Genomic DNA, 24,688 nt, shown 5'->3' with positions numbered 1-24,688 from the left:
CAGCAAGGGGCAGGAGGGAGCAGCTGCCCCCCCTTAGAAGCAAAAATCACAAATGTCTTTAAGGAAAATAATATTTTTTCAAGCAAATTAATTTAAAAACTAATAAAGAGCTGTTACAGTTTCCTTAAAATGTTGATTTCATTCACCTTTTCCATGCTTAAATCTTACCTACAACTTGAACAACCATGGCTTGCCCCCCACCCCCCTAGTTTTGATCCTGGGTACGCCCTTGAGCAGAGGCATGTGTGCCTTGAAGTGAATATCCATTTCTGGAGAAAAGCCTCTCAGGCAAAATCCTTGTAATTTTATACATCAAGCTCTGGGTAATTGGGATCTAGTTGTCAAATCATTCAGACTTGTGACAGACAATACCAGGAATACAACAATTGTAATATTAACAATATTCACAAAAGCCCTGTTTAGTCCATACATTTGAGTTGGTTATCCAAAAAGTATTCTCACCTAACCAACCATTTTTCTCAATTCCTACGGTTTCCAGCAAAATCTCCAGGATTAAAAAAAAAAAAATATTCCCAAACCACCGAATACAGCTCATATTGGCCATTTGATATTGGGGTATTCAACAAATGTAACCACTACAAGCTCACGAACAACCATGCTCTAGATAGGGGAAATTTACCCACTCGAACCCACAACCTCTCGGCTGGCAGGCGAGGATTTCCCCAGCCACCACCGAGAGAAGTGGATCTGAATCTATCTTCCGACCATGTACCAAACTTAGGGACCAACTAGTTAGAGCAAAATGTTCCAGTGGTATTGCGACACGCATAATATACCAGATTCCTTGTGAATTTAGTAGTAATGTTTACTTGAGGGAAACTGGTGCCACGAGAATCAAGGAACACCTATGATATTTCAGGCTATGTCAACATGAAAAATCTGCGATGGCCAAACATAGTATCAATGAAAACCATGCCATCCATTGGAAAATGTGAAGCTCATCTCTCGAAGGAAGAAATACTGGGAGAGGATTACAAAGGTGGCCATAGAGATCCGAATAGTGGACAGTGGCATCAATAGAGATGGCAATTACTCCCTCAGCAACACCTGGAAACCCGTCCTGCAGAGAATTCAACTGGCTAAAACCAAGGACCAATCAGAGGGAACTTGAAGCCCCGACACCGCTATACAGGGTGACCACTTCCTCAGCCACAACATTCAGCCCTGAGGATTGTGGAGGAGGAGGACTCTTACCCTGAAACGTCGGCACCTGTCATGGGGCAGCTTACCTGGTAGAGCAGCCTTCACTACATAAATTTAGGTTTAATAACAACCATGAATATGGATAATGTTGCACTAACTGTACTTAAAATTGTTATTAAACAAAACTTGGTGCCTCAACTTCTTTCTACCTGATTCTCAGTCTGAATTCTTTTTATTTCCCTGACTTTAAAGCAATGGAAAAGCAGCCATACATAAGGAGAAAAAGAAAAAAAAATCAGCAAGGTGTACATCTACCCACCAAACTACCTCAATAGTCATGTAGTGGGGGTATTAGGACACGAGCCTTTTAAAAAGAAAAGAAGGTGCGCGTTGGAGTAATTGGACTACATAGTGCAACATAGCATTAATTTAAGTCCTTTAGGGCCTTTGGGCACTCAACCACCAAGGTGGTGCCACCATGGAAGCGCCACCACGAAAGTCATTGAGTTGCATGTACAATAGTGCACTGGTCCGCTTTGGTGGCTTGGTCGCACTCCTGGAAGCGCGGCCAAAATTGCGGTGGCCAGAGTTTGCTCACCACCACGGCACCACGCGCCACCAGCCCAAAAGCATTGAATCATATTGCACTGCACACTAGTGCCACTCTGTGGCGACACCAGTAGGTTTTTTTTGTTTTGTTTACTTCAGTGTGACTTGTGATAATGGTAAGGCTCGACGTGGAACGTTTTATCTTAGAAGTGCAAACCATGCCAGCGTTGTGGGACATGAGTGGTGAAGTGTACTCGGACAGAGATGTCAAGCGCAAAAATGGGTGTATCCAGTAGTTTCTTGTTTTTTACCTTTTATTCCGCAAGTAAAAAACAGAAAAGCAAACCAACAAGCTTCTTCCACATCCATCACGATTAATAGGACACAGTAAACTGAGCAAGCATGGTGGTTGATGAAGTGGCTCACCACTCAAGGTTACTCGTTTTCAAAGTGGCGCTTCCATGGTGGCCTAGTGTGCAAAGGCCCTTATGGCTTGAGGAAGAAAGGAATTCCTAGGCAAAATATCTCTCTCACTTCATTATTTCTATCAGAATTAGAAACATAATGATGCTCTCTGCATAGCTGTCAAAGATATACTATCCTTTACGGTTCAAGCAATCAAAGCCCAGCACACAACCTCCAAGTAACTACCATCTCGAAAACTAATCTCCCAGTGCCTCAACTTTTTTCACGCTATCATTTGTTTTGCATATATTACGTTCATGGAAGAAGTCTGAGTCGGGTAGAAAAAGTATTCTGTGGAAGTCAATAGCGCCAAGATGGCAATGAAATACCCAACTCGCTGCTTTAACATAACAGTGCTCCGGGCATTCATCCACGATTTTTGCCTTTCTGCTGCGACTCATGTATATTTCTCCCACCATTATCCTTCACTTCCACACAAATTTTAATTCCCTGACGGCAATTACGTTTGCTTTGTCTTCGCTGCCCCGAAAACAGTGCATTTCAGACCTTTGAAACGGGAAAATCCAACGAAAAACAACGTAAGACGCACCCTTGCGCGGCATACAGGATACCTACCTAGGCGGGACTCGAACCCACGACCTTTGATTAGCCGGGCGAGGGGGCCTCACCCCGCCGAGGCTGGCGACGCAGCCCGTTTGATTGGTACGACAGCAATTGAGACAATGGCAAATGAGAGACGTCCCGGCGAATAAAAATGAGGCTAGCAGAGAATGATAGAGAGAGAGAGGCTGTCGCTCGCACGGCCGGACTCACGCGGCATTAATCACGTGAAGGTCAACCAAAGAAAAAAAAGAGGAGAGGTGGTTACCGAAATGAAGGACCCACTCCACCCTCATTCAGAGTGCCGAGAAAAGATTAGCAATCAATTTAAAATAGGATCTGCGATATAATCAGCTTCGGGGCGTTAAAAAAGAAATAGCGCGGAATGGACCCCACTCTTCAGCACAGCTAAAACAGCAAACTGTCGCAAATGCGGCATTCGAGTCGAGCTGAGATGTGTATTGTTATTAGCCGCATCGATGTCTTCTCCGGAGTCAACTTGACAATTCTATCATTTTCGATTCCGACGTGTCTTCTTCCACGATTCACGGTTAGAACTAACAAAACACGGTTTCCAAGCGCATGGAAAAAAGAATACGTTTGCACGTTCCAAAAGTGTCACACTAAACTTTCCCGTAAATGCAACATGGACCAAACCCAACGCTAATTTCAAAAGGTTGCGCGCTCGTTTTTCCTCTGAACGCCGCCGTTGACGTATCCGTAACGGAATCTCACACTCCGCGCGAATAATTTACTGCAAATTTTGTCTTTAATCCGCCCTTCAGGTATGTTTATGAGGAGAGAGAGAGGAGCGGTGTTCCACTGCTGCTGCACGCCGGCGGTGGAATCTGCGAACCGACCCACCCCACCTTTAAAAACACGTGACTCTCGATCCCTGCCTCCAACCCCTCCTTCGACGGCCCCTCCCCTCCTTCCGCTCTCTGGAGTGGGGGGAGGCAGAGCATCCAATCGAAGACGACTCACACGAACCGAAAGAAACCCTTACAGCCAGCAGCACTTCAACGGAAGGCCAATCACGAAAAGCACCTTCGCCGGAAAGGCACTTTTGAAAAGTCGGCATTTAAGGCAGCTGCATACGAATCTACTTTTGCAAAACAAAATTTCGTGAAGCAATACAATGTATGGTAAAAGTCCAACAAATTTAACTTTTTAAGATTAAAATTAATAAATAAAGTTAAAGTTTAAAGTGATTCATTCCGGTGAAATTTTAGGCGATGAATCGGAATATAACCTTAATTTTCTTCCAACACATCAAATATTTTGTAAATTGCAAATTTAAAAATTCGCATTTTATTTTCAGTACAAAAAATTTTGCAACAGATAATAGATTTTTTTCTCCGACGGACCGTTTCGACTCCAACGGAATTAGCTTTCATTGCTCATTTCCTCACATAAAAAAAGAAAGAAAAAAGTTTATTCGCAATTGATTAAACAATCCAACGAAGTTGAGTTTTTTTAGTTTAGAGTAATTCACTCCTGTGAAATTCTAGGCGGGAAATTGGAATATAACATTATTTTTCTTCCAACATATAAAATACTTTGGAAACTGCAAATTTAACCTTTAGCAGAAAGTCAATTAACTATGGAAATTCTAAAATGCCTCAAAACGTTTTTTCGCACGATAATATAACGGGTGTTACCTCTTTCCGTATAATTTAATTTCTTTCGAGAGACGACGCCTCACGTACCAAATGATCGCCACGACACACATGAACCATTCTGTTCAACAGAAAACGAATGTGATTGGAGGCCGGGTGACAACGAACATTAAAATATATAAAACCATCCCAAACCGTCGACTAAATTACAATACTCCACGACCAGCATCTTCATCGTGTGCCCTGAATAGACCTCTGGACACCTATCAAGGTAAAGACCTTTCTGAAAAGTACGTGTAAATATTAACCTAAGTGGTATAACACTTTGGCCGTATAATCTTGCATTTTTTTATTTCGAGCATTTAAAATAGCTGTCACTTGCCATGCAAGAAGAACGTAATTCGCACCACTGCCATCTTGAATGACGTCAGCTCATGCAATAGTGTTGTTCGCGTCCGTGCGCATTACTGTAGAGGAGGTAAAGAATTAGTGATATTGTGGATATTACGCCGTTTTTGTTGTCGTACGTATTTCGTCGATTTGTCGAAGCGCAGCTTTAAGTACTGCATTGTGCCTATGTGCAGTAATACTAGTGGGAATGCCTCAAATAAGTATTTTCACACGGTCCCCCAAGACGGTGAACGACGAACTGTTCGGATGAAAAAGTGCCGACGAATATCAGTTTCTTGATTTATTATGGTACTTACTAAGAAAACTCGAATATCATTAACTGAAGTAATTCTCTCTTGAAACTAGGGAAAGACTGGAGTTAACTATGTTACAGTAACTCGAATATATGCTTACAAAACCAAATGAATAAGTACCGTAGAACCCTATAGCTCTTTGATAGGTAACAAATGTAATAATAATAAGCGGATAGTTTTATCTCCTATATTTTTGCTGCAGGTAAAGAATGTAAGGAACAGCAACAGAAAAAGGGGTATTTGTTTATCCCACTAAGTTACTTAAAAGTGAAATTTTGAGCAAGTGGGCTACTTCGAAGAAGTTCCATATTATATTTTCCACACTTCAGGAAATACTAATTGTTAGGTCTATTAAATCGGAGATTTCACCGCTTAAAAATTTCATCAGGTGGTTCTACACAAATAAATAACGGGAAAATTTGTTTACCTTAAAATGCCAAATAAAAAAGATACAATACCACTTAAGAGTAAAGTCTTCCGTACCCAAACTGGCTATGCAATCCTTACACGAAAGAGTCACAACTTCGCTTTCGCCGCTCTCCTCCAAAAGACGGGCTTCAACAACATAGGCCTTCAATCGAACCTACGAATACGAGCACGGACGTTGCATTCATTTTTATCACGCTTAACTTCCACGTAACCTATAGCATCATCGCCGTATTCTTCTCGTCCGACTCTATATGAAAAAAAGGATTTAGAAACGTTAACATCAATTAATACCCTAAGAAAATCAATTTCCAATCGTGGCGATATACTCACCTAGCCATATTCACTCCCCGGTTCTCAGAATTTATGTAGTTACTATTTCTACTTATTAATGTAAACATTGAGGCAATTGAAATTTTAGGCAAGTTTCTCGCGTCTCCCTTATCGAAACCAGGATCCATGATGCCCACAGAAGCAAAATAATATCCCTAGTAACTTTTTCACTCTTCGGAAAAGCACGTCACGGCGATATTATGTACACTTCGCAAAGAGAAACGCTAACGAAGTGCCGATCCGTGCTGAAGACCTTGCAAATACGCCGATCCCCCATGAATTTCATGGGACCTCCGCATGGTTGCATGAGCTGACGTCATATTTCCGTCAGCCAATGGAAATACGTATTGAGGTGGGAGTGTCTGCTGATGAGAAAAGCTTCCTTTTCTTGCGATTAAAAAACATTCCATGGAAAATTATTACATATAATAAACGTTTTACGTATATATTTATCCTTATTGATTTTTTAGAACATATTTGAAGGCAAATTAAAATTTTGTCCAGAGGTCTATTAACTCGTAAAATGACAGAGCTTAAGCGCTGTGTTTTGCTCGACAGTGGTATGGCTGGGATTAACGACTTAAAAAATTAACGATCAATTTTAAACTTTTAAAATGAACTTTAAATTAAATTCAATCGTTACTTAACTAGAGTTAACTTTTAACTTTCATTTTTTACAATTTTACATTAACTGATTCAAAGCTAAGTTCAGTTAATTTTATTCGTTGAATTTGGGTGACTTTTCGATCTGTTTCAATTTGGGGGCGTAGCTTGTGCAAGAGACAAAGGGGAAAATAAAACGATTTCTCAAAAGTGCAATATATGCAGGAGGGTAGTTGTGCACGAATGCATTGATTTGGCCCAAACGAAAGTACTTATATTCCGAAAGCTATAAGAGATGAGAAACAATGATTGAGGATGCACGTTTCAGTCCTTAAATACATACACGTAGAGGAGGCGTTTCTTACTCCAATAATCACAACTCAAACGGTACCATTTAATATACTCATAACGTATTCAAGGGTCAAAATGACACAATCGGGGCTTCTTGTGTTAACGTTGTTATTATGCTGCATATCGGGAAAAAAGCTATAACAAGGCGGGTGTATTGCTCATTACACAGCACGGTTATTCGGAGGAGGTGGCCGACGTGATTTGCTCCACGAAGGGAAGAAGGCGTGAGAGAAACCTGGCGCCGGCTGCGAATGAGAACTTGGATAAATGGATCGCCTTGCACCCATCGCCATTCTTTCGAAAGCACATTTAAAAGCAGCCCCCAAAAAAGGCAGTACTATGCACGAAACGAAGCCTCCAACGAGTAGATAACCAACGGTGGGAGCACTTCCCACCAATCCCCCACTCCTATTTAGACTACACGGGAAATATGCGTTTACTCTCACTTATATTCTTACTACGGCACAGAGGTCGATAAGTTTAGCATTTATATCTTGTCGCATACCCGCTTTTACGAGACATTTCAATTTCAATCAAAATATTAATGCACCACGAAAAGACCTATTATTATTATTTAAAACGGAATTGTATGTAAGTATTTCCATGAAACAATAAAAAGTTTCGTCGCTTCCTTCAGTATTCTTTTGGCGGAGCTGAAGAAACACAAACAAAATCCACATGTTCGCACGGCTTATTTTATGGGTCACTTCTCTTACATTTAAACATCAATAAAAATAATCGGAAAAATAACAAGTACAAAAATTCCCATCGACGCTCTTTTAACGACAAGCTAATTGATTGGGTGAAATGGTATAAGACGCTTCAAGAGCCAACAGGAGCGATTTCTTAATTACTGCTACAATGGGAATTCCATTGAAAATGGATGATTATGCGATAAAAAATATCTTTCGTGCTGAAAATTACAGTGAAAGCAGTTCTTCTCTAGCCTGCGTATTATTCGTAAAATTCCAATTTGAAAATTGTTTTTGAATCTTGCGCTCCAAACGACCCATCGCCATGTTGGCTGATCGTGACGTCAGAGTCCAGTAAACAATACGTTTACGAGGTGCCAGTAGAGAGTAGACTATTTGTCCCAGTTTTAGAAAAACCTATGTATCAACCTCTTACAACTTATTTTTTATATGTTAATTTCATCCTTAGTCACGGGAAATATTTATCCTGAATAATTGAAAGGTTTAAAGCATTTATGCATGCTGGAAGATGCAGTACAGTCTTGAAAAATAGCGCTTGTTACTTTTTCATCATCCTTATCTACGGCGATTTCCACAGTATTAGAAAATTACTAAATTAATCTACCTTCAGAATGTTCCCAGAATGCGACTTTTCGAAGTCGGAGTCAACCATTGCGCAATACACGCACCGCAAAACTAACTATTCACAACTGTTTTCACACACCCTTCAAGTTATGAATCAGTGCCATCGTAGATGTTTGTTATCGTCGTTACTGTTTTGTTATTACCATGGAGCGAGTCTGCTTATTCGCATTCTGACGTCACAGGGCGTTCTTGCAGCGCAAAAGAATTTAGTAATTTTTGCGAACTTTGAAGCTCTCTAGTAACAAGAATATTGAGAATTAAGAAGTCATATTTCGCATACGTTTATAAATTAAATTTAAATATCTAGACATGCAAAAAAATTACCTTTTTAATTTTATGAGAGCACCCCATTATGATACAGAGATTTACGGTACTAATTTTTAGAAGCGTAAATAAATTGATGTAATACTTTTAAAATATGATTTCAAACAGGTAAGTATCGAAATTGGAATGCTGCGGCCTAAACGAACATCTTGGAGGCTACGCATAAAACACAGACGGACTGCAGTGGCCTCGCGAACACCACTGGAACTGCCCGGATCAGGGAATACCTCCGCCAACGCTATGAATATATATATGAACCACAGTGCATCACGTGAGGGGGGCGGGACTGCAATGCTCTCGTTGCATTCTGACATATGCATTAATAAAATAAAAACTACTGGCCATGTACAACACACAGTTTTCTCTCATCACCGCTTTCAAATAAATTTTGCCTTATCATCAGGCTAATATAATTTACTGTGAAAATAGTAAGGAATATAATAGAACTGGACGTGAGAGCAAACCATTTGTGGAAAATTAAAAATAATTTTTATTTTTCCAGCACAGAAAAATGTTCATGAGGAGCTATCGCTGGTACACTGCATTGTCAAACTCCTGAATGCATGAATAGGAACACGCTGGTTTTTGTCAGTGCGTTTGTTTCGTGTTTGTGACATGTGGGGATCCGGTGATTGGTCACCCCCTGCCAAACACTTTAAGAGGTGGAAAGCAAGCTTTCATGTACAACGGTCACTAAAATACCTAACTTGCATTACCTACGTCCATCAATACTATCAATTTCTCCGCCCACAAAAATGTCACGAACAACACAAAATGAGCTTCTCCGGTCGATTGAAGATGTGCTGTCAGCCTCCGCGCACTTCAATTTTCGCCATCGCTGACAATCACAGGGATCCCAATTAAATTGGGAAATAAGCCATAATTACCTGAACTGCTGAATTACCAAATTTACAGTCGTGATGGCGTGCTCCATAAAATCCATTAATCCACTTATCATTGTTATTCCTTACGGTTGAAAATACTACGCTGGAAACATTGCGAACATCCGCACTCGTCGACATTTTTTTGAAGCGGATTAAAATGCGCCCAATATACGAACTGCAGATCAAAGAATATTCCAGGACACGTGCTGCAGCCTACTCTCCGCGGTGCCCTCGAAAACAGCTCTCGGAGCCAAAGTGAGGGAACGACGTTGCTTCGATTCGTCCACCCTTCAATGCAATTCACAGGAAAAATGAGAGGGTAAGATAAGTTACATCGAGAGGAAACATTCTCTCTGATCCGATAGCTGGCAAAAAATGCAAAGAGGCCTAGCTACATAATAATATAAATTATCTATCATCATATTAATTTTTTTACTGATGACTGTATTCCTTAATTTCCGTATCTATAACCTTGTAAAGAGAGCCCTGGTCCAGAGGAAGAGGGGGCCGAATTGTGGCCTCATCTGGGCCAGTTAAAAGAAAGAAATCAAATCATAAGTTCAAAATAACGAACAGGCGAGAGTTGCCACTGCCCATTTGTCATTAAAGTTGGTGAGCCCCGGCTCATTTACTCCTTCTGGGATTAGTTTTCGTTGAGGGAAGCAATCGCTCACAATAAGAGTGAGAACCAAGCACAAGATGCCGAGGAGTAGCTGTGAAGCGGAGTTCTGCTGGACATGAACTCGGAGCATCATCAGCTAATTTGCGAAAGGGTTGAGGTTCGCGAAAGGGCTTCCGACTCGCACTGGAGGCCGTCGAAAACGAATGAACCTCTTTACGCGCACGTATTTTACATCAGATTTGTATTAGCTACGATAGATTCAAAAAATATTTAGCAATTTAATTTATTTATTGCTACATTTTCCAGTTACAAGACAATGTTATCGTAATTTATTGTGTCTATGACTGTGTTTATTATGTACCAGTGTTTATGGAGACATTACCTTGTGATATGGTTTAGGTCCCAGGAAAATATTTTAATGATTCTTATGTAAGCAGTTACTTTAAGAAATGTAATATTCAATGAATGTTTTCATTGAAAAATCAACCAGAGTTGATTTCACCTATGATTAGAAATGGGTGTGCCTCAGACAACGAATGAAACTGAGCGTGTGGATGGATGTGTGATTCACACACGCTTCCATTGTGCGCCATATACACGAATTCAGACATCGTATGACAACGATTGGTGCCATGGGGATATGCGATGTCTATTAGGTACCGAACACAAGGCGTATACATCGGTTTACATACATCGCACAGCAGGGGCGCAGCTAGGAATTGAAGCTGGGGGGGGTTCAGGCACAACTAACACTGGGGAGTTGTGGGGTATGGAATACCTACCAAGGGAAGCGGGAGGTGCAGGGGCCCTACCCCAGAAAAAATTAAGATAAATGGTTCAAAATGGTAAGTTTTACGGCCTTCTGAGGGATATTTTTATAATCCTTACATTATTCTATAAGTAATACTAGTCCAATTAAGTAAAATCGATTAAACTTTAAAAATTCTCCGAGCTCTGGGGGAGGGGGGGTTTAATCCCCAAACCGCCCCCCTTCTGCGCCACTTTCGCACCAAAAAAGAATCGAATGCGTGCTGGACCGAATGAAACTGCGCGTGCGAGGAAAGAGAATCATAAATTCACAATAACGAAAAGGCGAAAGTTGCCGTGTAATTATCAAGAGTTGGCGACGCCAATAGTTCTGTCGGATAAAAACTTTCCGAGAGAAGCTTTCGTCGATGGAAGCAATCGCTTACAAGAGTGTGAACGACAACGAACCACGCGAGGCCCAAGCGCAAGGCCGAGTGGCAGCGTTGTTTTGCTGGGCGTGAATAATGACGGAAGGGATGAGGCTTATCATCGATTTCTCTACGCTAATGACTTCACAAGAATGCAAGGAATCGAACAAATATAAATAAGGACCCTTTCATTTTTTTAAACTCGTTGGCCAATAAAAATTAGCGAACCAGGACAATTGGTGAGCAGTGAAGATGACGGGAAATTCCACCGTCCCTCCACGCGCCTCGCTCCAAAATGCAACGACAGCCAACTGAACGAACGCCGTCCCTCCCACAGACAAGCCGCGGAGTTTTGCAGAGAATGCGCTCAACGCGAGAGTGGGAACGGCCGGCGCTTTCTGCGAATGCCAACAAACGGACATCTTCGAGGAGGGTGGGGGGTGGAGGGAGGGGGAGAGAGGGAGTAAGGGGGGGGGAGGGTTGATGTAACGGAGGGGAGGAAACGGCGCCGCTACACAGCATCATCATTTTACACGGAAAGTAGAACTCATTTCCATGAGAAAACAACCAGAGTTACAACACTTACTCACACACGCACGTTGCGAGGAAATGGGGCGAAATTAGTCTGCCTACTACACTAATTGGCACTGCGTGGTGCTACAGAGGCAACCTCCACTTCTCCTATTCACTTGTGACAGTTTTAAGGAATAGGGGAGGGTTTGTTAAGCACTCGGCGGTGTACAGGGAGAGAGAACACGGCAATGCCGAACACAAGCACTCGATCACAGACACTGTCGATGGAGATAAAGAGAGAGAGAGAGAGAGAGAGGAGGTGGATGTGGACGATGATCCAAGTGGTGCGGTGTGGTGTCCCACCTGTGGTGTCCCAGTGCCGCTGCGCGCCCATGATGATGGCCGTCACGGACATCGTCGGCTTCTCCTTCTTCAGCATTCTTCCCAAGTGTCACCAAAGCGGAAAGGATTCTCGTCTCAGACACCGCGCATTTAAACGGGTTGTTCACCAAAGGAGACACCCGCGTCGCTCACGGGCAGAGCGACCCGAATTTTGCGGACAATTGAAGTACAATCAAGGCCGATGACAGAAATCTACACTCGAGAAGATGTGTTCAATGAAGCCGCAAAGGCATTCCTGGCGAATGCACGCTGATGACAGAGGTTCCCGAATATCGCGCGGATATGAGCTATAAATGGGGCTGAAAGCAGAAGTTTATACTCGAGACGACGATGTTAGCCACCAAATGCATGGCTTTTAAAATGCAATATCTCGCGACCGAAAGCACTCTTATTGCAAATAAAGGGATCGCACTGCAGACATTTTTGAAAACCACGCACGAGAGGAATTGTCAAGGACGGATTGGGGGGGGGGGGGGGGTGCTAGTCTGTGCGCGCGGCTGCCCTTGGTCGCGGACGAGGAAGAACGGATGAGAAGGACGGATCGGACCGAGACTACTCCTTTGCGCGCCTCCTCCGCGACGACGACTCGAAGGACACACTGCGCTGCTCAGCACACACTAGGGCTGCCCCCCCCCCCCCAACCACCCCCTTCACCCCCCCTAAAGCGCGCAGAAAAAAGAGAGAGAATCTCCCCCCCCCCTTGATATCCGCCCACCCGGTCGGCCTTGGCAAAGTTTCACCTTGCACTTGAGTGGCGAGAGAGGGGCGGGAGGGGAGATGCAGCGGGTGACGGGGGGTGGGGGAGAGAAGGGGTGTGGCCGCCGCGGAGGGGAGGGAGGGAGGGAGAATTGAGCAGAAAAGAGAGAGAGAGGACTCGCTGCCAACCACACTCATTAACCATTGACCAGGTCAGTGCAACCACCACCACCCACCCTCTTTCTTTACACTTTCTCTCCTATCGTTACGACTCATAGTTGATTGTTACTAGCAATGCCATTATTATCACTACAGATTCATAATAGGGTAGTTTCCTTCATCAAAGAAAACGAAATGCATTGACTGCGATTCGTTACCCACCATTAGTGCATTCATAATATACAATTTTTTTGGTTTTAGAAATCCCAGTTTAGACGAATAGCAATGGTCAATTTTAACCTCATTTGAAAAAGGCCAGATTGGCGCCCATGCGATGCCACTCCACGTAACGTCACAGGGACCTAGTTTTTATACGAGTAGATAGGTGTTTTACATTGTCTGAAATTACCAATGCATGCATGAGGCACAGAGCTAAGGGAAACATCTCTTAATAATCACCTATTAAAACTGACTATGGTCGGAAGCATGGTACTCTGCTACCTGCTAGCATCCTGCGTCGTATCAGCGCTCAAAGCTTCGCCCCAAGGTCACCTCACACGGCGACAGCTGGAACCAGAAATACGTCACACGGACTTTTTCCAGCATTCAAACTTAGCCGTCGCGTTTTCGCGCGCTTGAAATTTTTCACTTTTCATTTAATCGCGAAAAATAGATATCGTCATTCGAAAATCTAAGAGCGTGAAATGCGCACTCCAGGAGTAACAATTTTTCGATTTAGGCAATAAAAAAATAATAGGAAACCACCCTATTAGTAATACTCGGGAGTCAATCTCAAGAGCGAAGGATTGGGGTGGGCTGGACCGTGCGCGCTAAAAAAACAACCTCTCTAACATGCCTTGTGGACCGATTCATACTTGTAATCACTCTTTATACGCATCAATAATTGTACGCAGAGAAAATACTCATGATTGACTGACGAGTACTCCTACGAAGGTGGCGGCCGAGCTCACACGAAAATTTAGCAGCGAGCGCCCCCTTTCTAACAGAGCCCCAAAATTCTTTCTCCCAACCTGAGTTACGCATAGATATTCTCCCTCGTCGAGGATAACTGTCACACAAATAATTTTAGCAAAAATAACTTCCGAATGTTATGACGAAACACGCAAATTTCTCATTAAATAGTGCAGAGTCTCATTACAATAATGTAAATTTTTGTATTTAATTTTAAAATCCTATCAAAACATTTTTTGTTTACTTATACTATTCCTTCATATTTTTTTCTCATTACTGCGGAAATGAATGAAAAAAGATTTATTTGAGCAGATAATCTCATAGATTTAAACTTCAACAGGATGCTTAATGAAAACCACAGAGAAATGCAGCCTCTGAAGTTTAATTTTGACAAGTGCAGCACAATGACAATATCTGCGAAGAGAACTCCAATTAATTACGACTACGCAATCGATTCGATGCCCCTTAATAGAGTGAGTGAGTCACTACATAATATGTAAGATCCTCCCAGCAGATTATCTTTTCACACCAACATTATTCCTCTCTTTTACAACCTTCTTCACCTGTACCATATTTATTCGAGATCTTCCTTCTCCTTTCTTTGCCATCAACTGTCTTCATCAGGGCATGTTGTCTCAAAATTTGGATGTCTTCTTATCATGCTTTTCCCAAGACTTCTTCTCTCCTACTCTCTTAAGGCCTTCCTCACTACTAGCTCCGTCCCAACACATTTCGAAAGGCCCCACTCTTGCGTTCCCCGCTGCCGTCATTGTCCATGCCTCTCTCCCGTACAGAAGCATACTCCAAATGCAATTGCTGATCAATTGTTTTCAAACTTCTGTTCAAACTTCCCATTTCAAGTACATCTATCTATGGTTGGAATACTCTCTTCTCCTGCAATACTCTAGTAATAATCCCTTTGTTGCTTCTCCCTTCGCTAGTCATCCTGCTTCTCCAATAACCAAATTCATTCACCTCTCCTAGTTTTTGTCTCCCTATTTTAACGTCAGTCGAATGGGCAAAATGTTGCGCCCAAAAGGAAATTTAGGATTTGAGGTAATGGTTTCTGGGATTCAACCGCGTTGCTTGTCTCCACTTTGCACCCAAATCCGCTTCTGACGGAGGTCATAAGATGATTGCGGAATCGCCCACGAAACTGTCGTCATCAGTCTCCAAACAACGCGGTGGAAGCCCGGAAACCATCGACACTATCGCAAGAGCCTTCGCGTTTGTACATGGGGAGTGTTTTGAGGCTCATCTCGTGGCATTTTAACATATTTAAAATAAAAACTACTGTCTATTTACTATATCAAATAGTTTTCTCGAATAACCGGTTCCAAAATATTTTTGCATTTTCTTCTGGCTAATACTTCGTGAAATATAATGAAACTGGTCATGAGAGCAAACTATTTTTGGAAAATTGCACGTAATTTTTATTTTTCCAACATCAAAACGTGTTCATGGGGAGCTATCTATCTCTGGACCACAGTCGTCACACTACTCCCCGAGTCCAGCCGCAACCCCAAACGACGAGATGAAAACCAAGTGATAAACGGGCTCACAACGTGGAAACGTGCGACCGCCTCACATCAGTCCACCTGCGAAGCCCAGGAAGCGCTGAGTCCGAATTGCTTGGTATGCTTGCGCGTTACGTAACATTGAGCATTCTGGAAGAATTCTTCAATGACTTGAGTGATTGAGTTTCTGAACATCTTAGCTGAAGTGGCAACAACTTTACAACTGGTTAATTAGCTAAATATGTAGAGGTCAGTATATAACTTTAAGCCATATGCACAGAGTTTAAGTCAATTATTAGCAGTGAGTTTTGAGAACAACGTTGTACCAGTATAATTGAAATATTTCCATTGAATATTTTGAAGAATTTACAGCACCCGCATCAAATTATCTTGTAAATAAAATTTCGTCTTAATCAAGTGTTTGCTAAAGGTCATATTACCGCCTCTGTTTCATTAAATGTTTAATAAAGAAATTACAGTTAAAATATTAAATAAAAAATTAAATATAGCAAAATTACTCCACTGTCCATACATACATTTATCGTATTTAACTGTACATATCTCGTTTTTGGCGGATAATTCAGATTTCGCCCAATCCAGCCACTCGTAAAGCCTGCTGCGATGGTTGCTACGTGCTTAGGCTGAAAGCTAGATGTTTGGCCTGATGACTTCGATATTCGGTGACGGGCATTCGAAAACAATTGAACGGTCTCGCGCGCACGGCTTAAGCATGCTAACTCCACGAAGCACGCAATTCAGACGCGGCTTCCGTTTATGTAGTTTGAGATCAAAAGTGTGGCGCTTTCCGATTTCGCCTCCGAGCCGTATAAATAGCGTCAAAGTGTCAATCAAAGAAGTGTAAAATCAAAAGACGACGTGAGAAGGACATTAACGGGGTTGGCAAGAAACACCATCATGGGGACACAATGACCTCCTTCAACAATTCTATTTTCATTTCGATCGTGAGTGTTTAAAAATAAAGAAACCCGACTTTTACTTTTCTTTTTTTCAATCCGTCGCACACTTCTACATTGCCATTGCGACGAAAAATCGACGGCGATAACCCTGTAGCACATAAGTTGATGACGTCACGAGCGGGTGAAGGGGGAATCTCAGCTACTCCTCGTGTTTGGGCTTCGCGTAATTCATGTCGTTGCCTCTGTAGGAAGCGTTATTTTCCCTCGGTGAAAAGTACACTCTGAACGAGGAAATCAAAAAGAGGAGAAAGAACCCTCGTGACGCCATCAACTCATGAAATTTGCGTGGCGACATTAGCGTTTTTTTTATTTTTAACTTTCTAAGGAACGGCTAAGTGATGAAGATTATTTTTCGCCGGTAGTCATTCTTCCCTTACACCAAACGAATTCTTTCAATACATTTTTCGGGTGGAGGTGAAAGACATAATTTTAAATTAGTCGTCTCGTTGAAAGATCAATGATAGCAGAGGTGGGTGGAGAATATTCTCTGCATGACGGTATCAAGGAACACATGGGGAGAGGAATAAAATTGAGAATTTTCGGCAATAGAGTTAAATTTGAAGCGTTAAATGTATGAAACACTGTCCGGGTGACCACTGACCACCATCTTGACAGACAAGCTACGGGTATTCCGCCCCCGACTTATCCTTCTCATATTGTTTTATATAAAACAATTTAATTTTATTTTGTGCTAAAATATTTCCCCATAGTACTTCAACAAGGAATGTACAACCCTTGAGCGAACTGTCCCTTTCATCATAACGTGACAAGAAAAGCACGTTCTGATTGTCCACATTATTTGGGTGGCCCATTTTCCCCCGCCGATTTAATGTGCAATGATTAATTATTTATGTTCCTCAGCATGCCTTCGCCGAAGACTCACGATTGTGCGCGCCTTCCGCCCACGGCAGACAGCGGTGGCGTTGAAAGTGAAAGGGGGAGGAGGAGTGATCACGTGACCACCACCTCCCTCCAACTCGGTCTCCAGGCGACTGCGGAAATCATCAACATGGATTCTTCGCCCCAATTATTCGCGCCCCGCGGTTGACGAGCGAATAACGCGCCACCACGAATATTACAATACCAATAGGATTCACCGGTCTAGTCACTAGAGGCTAGACAGTCATAGTCTATAATCAAATTAGTTTACGGCAAACAATTTGGCAGCATAACAATAATAAATTATTTCCGTAGCCATCATTCCATGATTACATTCGTTGTTATAGATTGCGCACGTTGTGCTGTGTCAACAGCGTGTGCAGTCTTCTTGAAAAAACAAAACAGTAGATCGCTATTCACTTAAATCAATCAAATACAACATGCATCGATAGAAATATGAAAAAGGGAGGCTTACCGAATCTAAAATCGACTGCAGCTCCACTTTGAGCCAAGTAACTGCATTTCTTCTTAAATAAGCGCAGAAATTGGTTAATATCTCGAAAAAGATGGATTGAGGTATATCTTTGGTTTATTTAACTTGAGGTGATACAGCGCATCATACAGTAGCGGAGGGGTTCGGGGGGTCCGGATCCCCCCTCGAAATATAAAAGCACAATTATTTTTCTTCATAAAAGAAAACAAAATATTGAAAAATCATGAATTTATAAAATATTTATTTAACAAATGAAGTTTTTTTCAATTATGAAAAGTGTTAGAATTAGTTTAAAACCCCGAAAGTACCCTGTTTTTCTAAAATTTTCTTCCCTACTTTTGGACCGTAACGAAATTCCCGGCTACGCCATTGGCATCATACATCAGTTTCCTCAAGATTGACATGATACGATGAAATTTTTAACTTTCATGGCGATTCCCACGACTAATCCCAAACGCAATATGCCAAAGTAGTGTGGGCTGATGTAATTATGTATACTTTACTTGATAGAAGAACTAAAGTTCAATATGCGCTGAAAATACGACGACATGCCTTCCTCTTGTCGACCAAACCACCTGAAATAAGTCGCCACACACGACGCCCGCGCCGATGACAGAGTGATCCAAATTTCACGGGGAAATGAGCTACTACTTATGCGGGCTCTAAACAGAAAATTTACGTCCAAAACACCTGAATCACGCAATAAGTTTTACCGCGTCTTTCGAGCGATAGCTAATCGAATGATTCGTTCCACGCGATCATTCTCCGCGATGGCTCCAGGGACGGGAATCCCATCCCTTTTCCATCACTCGCCACGCCCCTTTCCACGTCGCTCACCGTCGTTCCGCCAATCAGCGATTGAAACGCCGCGTTTGCCTAAAAGCGGAATGACAACGGTGAATAATGAACGCGACGGAGGATGCGAAGGAAAAACGGACGGCGGAGTGAGCGTGTGATTCAGAAAAAGTGACGAGTCAATGAGCGATCACTTTTTCGGCCCCGGAGCAATAGGGACGCAAGAAACGATCCACGCTTACGGAAATAATCAATGAACAAAACGAACGGTTTCAGGGTTTATTTTGCGAAATTTCTCCGTGATGGAAAGGGGAGAAAATTTGCGAATTTCACTCGAAAGTAAATTTAATGCGACAGGGTAAATTCATCAGGATTTACATCACGATGTTATCATCGGGTTGATTGTACTTAATACAATGTGTTGAAACCCGGGCAGCAATAAATTTTCTTAGCGAGTAAAATTCGCAGTTTATGTCCTTTATCATAATCGATGATGTTCATTTCTTTTCAATGCTATTCGAAACGAGTGCCAATCTAGAGCAGATATTAGGAATCAATGGATCGCACAGCACACGTCGCCGCGATGCGGAGTTTTGAAAACCGATTCAAGCATCATTAAATCGAGCCTTTGTGCGCAACCCTTAAATAGCCGCATATATTCAAAGGCGTATAGCATTTTCATGAGAAGACCTAGAAGGCAGGGAAGGACCATCACGCGACACTCGGGGCTAATGCCGATATTCGGAGGAAGAAACACATTCCGACGTGCGTCGTCTCAAGCGCGAAGGAAGCAAGTGTTGAGGGAAACCCGGCGTGGGCACTGCGCTGCTGTCGGAACGGAAGACGTCATCGTCCCACTGCGCTTGAAGTGCCCTCCACAAAGCACTAAGTGGGGGTCGGGCAGTTTCCGATCGAAATCTCCGTCACCGCCAGGGTTCGAATCCGCACCCGCGGGGTGAGAAGCCAACAAACTACCACAAATCCGATCACCTGATATTTTGAGCCAGTTCCAAATTTGTTGGGAAGTAAAACATTTTCCGCGCGAAAGAATGGAAGCGTTTCTTCGATAATGTTTACAGGGAAAGCGTTTCTAAGGCATAGCATCGGTCCCAGCACCAAAACTTCGTCATGAGAAGCTTTCTCTGGATCGTCAGCGCCGCATAAGTCGTGTTGCGCAAAAAAAAGAAAGAGATGATTTGGCTCTTCATGTGAACACGTAAATAGTGTGACGTCATTTGTCTTGGTTATGCTAGGAAAACACAACATACACGAGAACGAATCTGTTGACGTAATTTATGATTGACGACCGCTATGAAAAACAATCAAAGATCGTACAGAATTGAATGGTATTAGTTTTTCCTCCACCAGGTTTCTCGATTTTCATGAAAGAAAAAAAAGTCTAAGGTAGCAGCAAGGCCCATAATAAATCATGGGTTGGCCCTATCTTAATTAAGGTACGCTTCTCTTGCATGGGACCCAAACATGAAACAACAGGAAATAAAATCGGAGAAAGTGCAGCAGAGAAAAGCAGCCATACATGTGGCGCACCGTAAGGTGATTCCTACACACACTCCAGATCAGCCGCCTCCACTGCCTTTTATTCAAACTCTTACGCAACGAACCTCTCATAAGCTCCTCATTCCCAGATCACGAACACTCCCTCGCAAATGGAATTTCTTCCGGATGTTCAAATTTTACGTGAGCGTTTACTGGACCTCGCAATATGTAGCATAGTAAAGTCGCTGCAGTAGCAGCAGGATGATGCTACATGCTAGCAGTGTAGTGTCCTCTTCACATTCCCAACGAGAGGAGAGGGAGCCACAATGGATGTAATCGCATTCCACGAAGGACAGGCACGCTGGCTCGCTCCACTGCGGCGCGCGCGGGTGCGAATCCAGCTGCGGGCTTCTTCGCTCCGACACACGCACACTGCATCCCATTAACACTGCCTCAGTTTTGATCTCCAATTTTAGCAATTCAATACAAAGCTTTACGACAATGAGACTACGTCAAATTAAGACTAGCAATAAACGTAGTTTTGATGTCACTTACCCTACGGCAATTCATAATACCATAATGGCGATTTTCGTCTTTGTGGTTTATTTTATGTACGAAGGACAACATCAAAATTTCCTTACAAGAAGAGTACGGAATTATTTTCCAAATAGCATACGTACATTCAATATTCAAGTAATATTCAAGTATAACACCTCGGAAATTAAAATATACCTTTCGGCCATTTAAAACTCAAAAAAATGGGTAGATAATTTTAAAAGGCCTTTGTAATGCGAAAACGTCGTTCTCTCCGTTAAAAAATACAATAAAATTCACCAATCAAACATTTTTTATGACGAGATGAAGGAGACGACCGTTTCGCTGTTCTCATAGTTTGTCGCGTGCTACTCACTCTTTCGACTGTAGAAGATCAACTTTTACGTTTAAACAATGTTTAATGATTCACTGCTGTAGTCGAATAAACAATGAGTAAAAGAGTATAATACAAGACCCTATGTAGCTTCGGCAGGATTTCATACAAATGCTTAAAATTCAGCGTTCTACCATTTTATGAGGCGACAGTTGGTGAGTTGCAGTTGGTCATACTTCCACGACTGGGACTGATGGGAGAATTTATTCATAAGTTTCGTCCTACTTAGAATATTATCTTTCCCAATGCAGCTGCAGCACTACACGAGAGGGACGAGAAACCCAGTCCAAGCACCTGTTAACGTATACACTCAGCCAGGTCGAATTCCCCTTTCGAAACTGCAACCAGCAAGAAACAATCTTTCGTTGTCAGCCAAAAACAAAACACACACAAAAGTGACGCGAGACTCCCTTGCATCCGCATAAAAAGTATGTTCCACGCACTGCCTCACAGGCAAGTGGCAGATGATGCAAAGCCAACCGCACTTTGGACACGAATCGCTATCCCGCGTACATGCTTCATCATACAACCTCAGCGTAGAGGCCGGATAATAGAAAAAATAGAAGTAATTATCCGTAAGAAGTAGTAAGCGTGAGATTCCAGTACTTGTACGTCAATGACGGCATTTATTGAAAATATTAGCGTGAAACTTATGCACGCACGGTGACGTTTCAATTGTTTTAAGTGCGTTGCAACTATTTTTCGTTAGTTCTATAACCATGAATCGTGGAAGAAGACACCGTGGAATGAAAAATTACGTGGACATAAAATGTAATTGGGAAGTGAACTCCAGAAAAGAAATCGATGTGGCTAAGAAACGACTCCCCTCAATTTCAATACGTTATGTGCGGCTGTTTGCTGCTGAAGTTCTGCAGCTGTTGGCGTCCAGTCTACCCAATATTTTTTTCTAAGAGCACTACGAAGCTATGAAGCCATTTACCGTTAATTATTATCATTATTTTTCGCTACTTTGCTAATAAACCGGCCTTCAGACAAAGCAGGTTCTAAGTTTCATGCTGATTCTCCCGTTCATTCAGAATCATCCGAGGTCCGCGCTCATGTACACAGGTTCCGTACTATTTTTTAAACATGAAAAGTGCCCTTGATGCATGGGGGCTGAAATCTCACGCTGAGAGCTCACAGTGATTAATTTATGGCTGATTCAAACATAAACCGAGATTACCTATGAACGGAACGGTCGAGGTGACTCCGCAGTAGGCGAATGCTGAGAGCCTTGCGCTGGAACTAACGTCATTTGACAAGAAAAATGCCACTTGTAATTTGGAAAAAGTAAAGTAAGAGCTTAGAATATACCTACTCAATACAAAGCGTGATAAGTCTCCTTCGCGAGTAATAAGTTGAATATGAGTCAAGTCGAAGTAGTGATCTAATGGTTCAATCACAACAATGACGTCAAAGTGATCAACCAATGAGCGCTGCCCGGTCACGAGAATTGTTCATTCCCATTTCATTGCTGTGAAGGGTTTCTTTCGCTCAGGCCCGAAAACGTATTTTATGAAAAGGATTCGCAAGTCGATCGACGGGAAAGATAAGTTATGGTGAAAAAGAATTCCCGTTCAGCCACTCTCTTGTAAGTTTAAAATCTACATAAGAAATAAGAAAACGCGGAACGCCCACGTGAGAAGAGTTGATGGCGCCATCCGAGTTGCAGTTCAGCGAGAACCTTAAACTGATGGAAGGAAGCGCAAACGAACAGCGTAAACCACAACGAACCACGCGATGCGCGAGTATTAGGAATAGTTGGATAGGACGGTAAGAGTATATGTCGTCATCAATTTATCTGCCACAGTGTGTAGGCCAGCGAATTTTCATCACTAACTGCTCGAGAAGTAGGCAAAGAATTCACTCAAAGGATTTTCAAGTCGTAATCAGCAAGTGGCTGATCACAGCATGAATATATCTCAATAGTGAACATGTACTGAGCGGAGATATGATGCTAAAATCAGTGTTCGAAGGAAGAATGCTGGGTAAGCGAGGGATGGGAAGAATTACAATAGGACTTATTTCATTTAAAAACGCAGAACATTACACAGTTGATGGGAGGAACAATTTCGACGTCAAAACACGTCAGTAACTTGAAGATAGTGCTGAGGATGTCTCATTAATACAAAAACGTATCTATTCATTCAAATATTTAAGCGTTGTAATGTCCACATTCTATTTGGAGCTTGTCCACATTCATTTTTGGACGCCTTTGAACTCCCTGCCTCCCAAATGTACGCAAAAATAAGCATTAGCCGAACCCCAAGAGTCTCGGTCTCCCTCAACAAGGAGTGATTATGCAATACACTAACGTCCCCTTGAAGGCTGCCCCAGTGAATATACTATTTTCGTTAATCTCAATTCATATTTAATGCTATTTTTCTATATAACCCGGCCTTAACTTTATTGGATTCTATATAAGTATGAAAACCTTGTACAAGAAAACATGCGATACGTAAAAGTCGTTCACTCTCGGGTGATACTTCTGTCGCGCTGCAAACTCACGTATAATCAAGTAAAAGAACGGAAATTAAGTAATTACCACAGTTGTTTTATTTCGAAAGCATGGCGTAGCTACCAACCAAATGTTTGAAAGGTGCCTAACACAACTGTGTGTCTCGAGCGGAGATGTGCTCACGAAGTGTCCACTCACGCTCACGCAATAAAGAAGCGTTAACTATACTAGAAGAGAATGAGAAACGATGGCACTCCCAAGGGTGCATTCCTAACAGACAATTTCAAGAACTATGGATGTATAAAACACACTTGGGTTACTCTACATGAATGACAGAAATTGCTCCAATTAAAACCTTTGCCTCGGCTGCGACGTCATGTGGACTCAGCTGGATTTTCATGGACATCACGAGCAGAATTTCTGACAACAGACACTAAACGCAAGTTCATGAAATTGTGTCTCATTTCCAGCACCTTCCCAAATGACATAATGAAAATAAAAAATAAAAACTAGAGCAAGATCACGCACCTTTACTAAGAGCAGCAAATCAACGGGGTCATTGAAATAGTTCGAAGGATATGGAAGGGAAAGATAAATTACGACGAAAATAAATCTTCCTGAACAGCTATTCTCTCGTGAGTTTAAAATAAAGATGAATGCTCCGCTCCCTTTTACGGAGTATATGACGTCATTACAGTTCTGGTTCATTAACTCGTTTTGGGAGAACCTTTCTTTGAAGTAAGGAATCGCTCAAAAGAGTGTAAGCAGCAACGAGAATTTTTATGCTTTCTTACGGGGGACATAGATTCAATAATCCTCACATTTCTTCGAAATAATTACAAGCACGGTATCGGAACTTTTCAAAATAGCACTTCATTCTCATCTACGCACGAAACTGGAAGGACCTTGGATCTACGACCCTCGGTTCAAATCTAGGAAATCTTTAAATTGACCTCTGCCACCAAAAACGCCGCCCGCTTTCTTCGTCAAATGTATCACATGGATCCAGGCATGTTCTCCGAAGTAATCCATAAACAGAACTCTACTTACAGAAATATGGTTTTTTACACATTTACGCTCGATAATGGTTGGATTTAGTTCTCTGGTCCTTGGTTTGGAAACCAATTAATTTCGAATGTACCTCCGCCACCCAAAACGACGCACGCTTTCCAGGCATCGGCCTCAGTAATGTTCTAAAGGCCGTTTGACACGGTACACGGAATTGCGCAATCTGACGTAGGTGCGAAGGCGTAATCAAAATTACGTCGTGTAAAGCGGTGAATTG

At 42.3% G+C, this 24,688-nt stretch overlaps 1 protein-coding gene across 5 annotated transcripts in view; it reads right to left on the bottom strand.

Annotated features, from left to right (window-relative positions):
- Window positions 1–24,688, bottom strand: part of LOC124169706 (retinoic acid receptor RXR-alpha-B-like) — an 80,652-nt gene that overhangs the window by 36,679 nt on the left and 19,285 nt on the right. The window contains exon 1 of one of the 5 annotated variants that reach the window (XM_046548393.1): window positions 11,994–12,622. The exons of the other annotated variants lie outside the window; for them this stretch is intronic. Within the exon in view, the coding sequence (XP_046404349.1) occupies window positions 11,994–12,069 (76 nt within the window). The 5' untranslated portion in view covers window positions 12,070–12,622. Of the gene's footprint in view, window positions 1–11,993; window positions 12,623–24,688 lie in introns of those variants that run through there. 5 annotated transcript variants of the gene reach the window in all.

The sequence above is a fragment of the Ischnura elegans genome, chromosome 12 (assembly GCF_921293095.1).
Source record: "Ischnura elegans chromosome 12, ioIscEleg1.1, whole genome shotgun sequence".
NCBI lineage: Eukaryota > Metazoa > Arthropoda > Insecta > Odonata > Coenagrionidae > Ischnura > Ischnura elegans.
This window is presented reverse-complemented; position numbering and strand designations above follow the sequence as displayed.